Source organism: Chlamydomonas reinhardtii, assembly GCF_000002595.2.
Source record: "Chlamydomonas reinhardtii strain CC-503 cw92 mt+ unplaced genomic scaffold scaffold_39, whole genome shotgun sequence".
Taxonomy (NCBI): Eukaryota; Viridiplantae; Chlorophyta; class Chlorophyceae; order Chlamydomonadales; family Chlamydomonadaceae; genus Chlamydomonas; species Chlamydomonas reinhardtii.
The window spans coordinates 10367-13782 of NW_025061552.1; the positions used below are offsets into that span (position 1 = coordinate 10367).

General features: G+C 66.8%; 1 protein-coding gene across 1 annotated transcript; it reads right to left on the bottom strand.

Moving 5' to 3' along the window:
• CHLRE_39g760097v5 (uncharacterized protein) lies at window positions 1-2979 on the bottom strand. The gene has a single exon (XM_001692081.2). It carries the CDS (start codon window positions 2947-2949, stop codon window positions 385-387), a length of 2565 nt encoding a protein of 854 aa, XP_001692133.2. The 5' UTR covers window positions 2950-2979; the 3' UTR covers window positions 1-384.
• Window positions 2980-3416: the final 437 nt, after the last annotated feature.

The following is a 3416-nucleotide window of genomic DNA, read 5'->3' on the forward strand; positions in this document are numbered from 1 at the left end:
AACAGCAAACATATCAAAACACGCAGCACGCGACAGCACGCGAAAGCACGACCACAGTGGCTGCGGGGCTGAGTCCTACGACCCGGCAGCCTGCACGACCTCAACCGCAACCTAACCAGCTCTCGACGCAAGGGCAGACAATGCCTAAGGGCAGCCACAAACGCGTCTGGCCACTAGGCCGGTCCAGGCCGTAAGACCCGGGGTGTTGCAGCACCCAATACACCCTCTCAGGCATTAAAACCCCGCAAACCTGGCCCTGCTCCCACGGGCGTAAAACAAAAACCCTTCGCCTGCCCACTAAGCTCCCCCGCTGACCCTCTCGTATGCCACTGCTTCAGTGGCTCATGTTAGTGCTCACGCGCTTCTCCTAAGGGCTGATCCCTTTCAAGCCTCCAGCTCCATAGCTTGCGGCATCGCGCACAGCATTTCACCGTTCACCACCGCCAGGATGGGGTGAGTGGCGTCAACACCATCCCAGCCCTTTTGGGGCACGCCGAGCTGCGCGAACTGCATCAGCCGCGACCAGAAGTCCGCGACTGCACGAGCGCACGCAAGCTCGACGGGGTTGACGCCTGGCTGCGGCGGCGTCAGCTGTGTGGGCGGGATCTCGTCAAGATCGGGTTCCGCCTCCGCTGCACCTGCCACCGCAGCCTCGGGAGCTGCTGCCGCCGCCGTCTGAATTCCCAGGGCCGCTGCGGCGCGCGTCATCCCGCGCAGCCGCACCCGGCCATGTTCTGTGGCGGCCAGCGCCGCCATCACCACCACGTCCCAAACACACTGCTGAAAACCCGGCGGCGCCTGAACCAGCCACAGCTGGGCTTGGCTGATGGGAGCCGGACCGGGGTTGTGTGCGTTGATCTGCGCCACCACGGCCTTCGCCACCGCGCAATCCCAGAAGTGGTGCTGCCGTGGCGTGGGCGCGGCGGCGGCGTGTGCCTCCACCGCGGCGCCCCCATGGCCGTGTTGCCCACAGCCGCATGGCTCACGGCGAGCCAACGGCATATGCGAGTTTCCCGGCAGCGGCACTGCGTCGATGGCCAATCGCCACAGCGTCTCAAAGTGTCGCCGTTCCCACCGCACCTTCTGCCAAAGGCGCGCCAGGGTGTCCCTAATGGCGCCAAGCGTTGCAGCCGCAGCTGCTGGCAGGTCCTCCCGCCGCACCACAGCGCGCGGCGGGAGGCCCTGTGCCGCGCGCTCATAATCCTCGTGTAGGTCCGCCCGCCGCGTGGCCACATCGTCCAGCTGCATGGATGTGGCCATGCGGACGGACAGCTTCGCTAGGGGGACTTTGAGGGTCTCAGAGCCAGAGAGCTTCCAGCCCATGCGCGGCATGATGGTGGTGCGGACGACCTCACTGGTGGACGGCGCCGGGACAGGCGCTGGGCCAGGGCTCGCCAGCTGTGCGGCGTGAGCCTGCGCTGCACTCCACCATGATGGCGGGATGTCGCCGACAAGGCCCTGCAGCGCGGCGAGCGTGGGCCCACGGCGCCGGCGACGGCCGTCTGACGGCGCAAGGTAGTCTCGCAGCCACCCCTCCCAGTCGACTGCAGCCGCCGCAGGTGGTCGTGCAGCGTGGGCTCGCACTAAGTCACCGATGGTCACAAGACGCGCGCAGGCTCGCAGCGTCCTATGGCGGTAATCGAGACCACGCCCCTGCGTGCGCCGCGCTACTCCTGCCGGAACGGGCTCCACAGCTGTTTCGCCATCGCTGCCGCTATCCTCCTCCTCCTGCTCGCCGCTGGCCGCCGCGGGGGACGGGGTGAGGAGCGGGTTGCCCCACAGCGGCGCCGTGAAGCACCAGGCACCAGGCTCCGGTGCCTCAGTCAGCACTTGCACCGGTGGTAGCCACCCCAGCGCTGAGACCGTGCGCTCGGTATCCTCGGGGAGCGGGTGGCTGGGGATGATGTCGCCGGCGCCCTCCACCACCGGGACTGCCGTCAGCGTGCTACTGGGGCGCAGGGATGGGTGGTGCGCGCGGAGGTAGACGTCGTAGGCGACGCACCACGGCTGGGGCTGTGGGGCGGCCGGGATGTCGTCATGGGCGGCCAGGCGTGCGGCCCATGTCGCATGCCGGCCACGCACGTGCTGCCGGATGGGCAGTGCGCCGAAGCCGCCAGTGGTGGGGTGGCCATAAAGCAGCTCCGTCGGGATGCCCGTAAGGCGCTTCTCGGTCGAGTCCGGGGCCAGTCGGCGGTCAACCACCCGCGCCACCAATCGCTCCAGTTCCTGGGCTATGTCGTCGGGCAATCCGCTGTGTTCCATGTGCCATGTCACCATGGAGGTGCAGTAGGCTGAGGCTGCACTGGCGCGGCCAAAGACTGAGAGTCCCAGGTGGGCGACACGCCGCAGGCGGCGCCTGGCCTCTCGCATGCGGGCTGTCCAGTCCAGCCGCAGCCGTGTGGGGTCACTGCTGAACGGCACGCTGAGGGCGGTGGCCGCTGTGACCACCTTAAGGCCGCATAGCTGTTCCTGTACGCCAGGCCCAGGCGCAGCCGCTGCGGCTGGTCCAGTGGTGGGTGCGGCCGCTGCGGCGGGCGCCGCAGGCACGTCAGGCGCGGCGGGCGCAGCCGGTGCGGCGGGCGCCACAGGCACGGCAGGCGCGGCGGGCATGCCCGGCACGGCGGGGGCTGCGCCGGCCACCGCAGCGGCCGGCCCGGGCGCTGCTGGCAGGCAGCCGACCCGCAGTAGCTCCACCTTTGACAGGTTCAGCCGTTGCCCTGTAGCGCGGCCGAACGTGTCCATGACCGCAATGAACCCGGGCACCTTTGCGTCGCTTTCCAACAACACTTTCGTGTCGTCAGCAAACTGGAATGCTGTGGCGAGCTCCTCGCGGTCCGGGCGCAGGCGGATGCCGACCTTTTGCTTCTGCAGCCAGCACAGCAGTGCTTGCGCCACGAACAGGTACAGCAGCGGCGCGAGCGGGCAGCCCTGGCGCACCCCAGCCTCCATTGTTACTGATGCTGACCAGTGCCCATTGACAACGGCTTGCGCCGTAGTGTGTTGCAGTAGCGTGCTGACCCAGCCCCGCAGCTGGGGCCCCGCTCCCATGTGTGTGTATGTGTGTGTGTGTGTGTGTGTGTATGTGTGTGTGTGTGTGTGTGTGTGTGCGTGCGTGTGTGTGTATATGTGTGTGTGTGTGTGTGTGTGTGTGTTTATGTGTGTGTGTGTGTGTGTGTGTGTGCGTGTGTGTGTATGTATGTGTATGTGTGTGTGTGTGTGTGTGTGTGTGTGTGTGTGTGTGTGTGTGTGTGTGTGTGTGTGTGTGTGTGTGTGTGTGTGTGTGTGTGTGTGTGTGATGGGACAGGGTTCAGGCAGGTTGGCGAGGTCCCTTAGGGTGCAGCTGACGCCCGTACCCCAAGCAGACAGCAAACAGAGTGCAGCGGCAGAGCAGGAGTGCATGGCTGGTCGAACGCCGG

Excerpts from the sequence above, each read along its gene's own strand:
- CHLRE_39g760097v5 (XM_001692081.2), bottom strand. The coding sequence starts at position 2,949 with ATGGAGGCTGGGGTGCGCCAGGGCTGCCCGCTCGCGCCGCTGCTGTAC.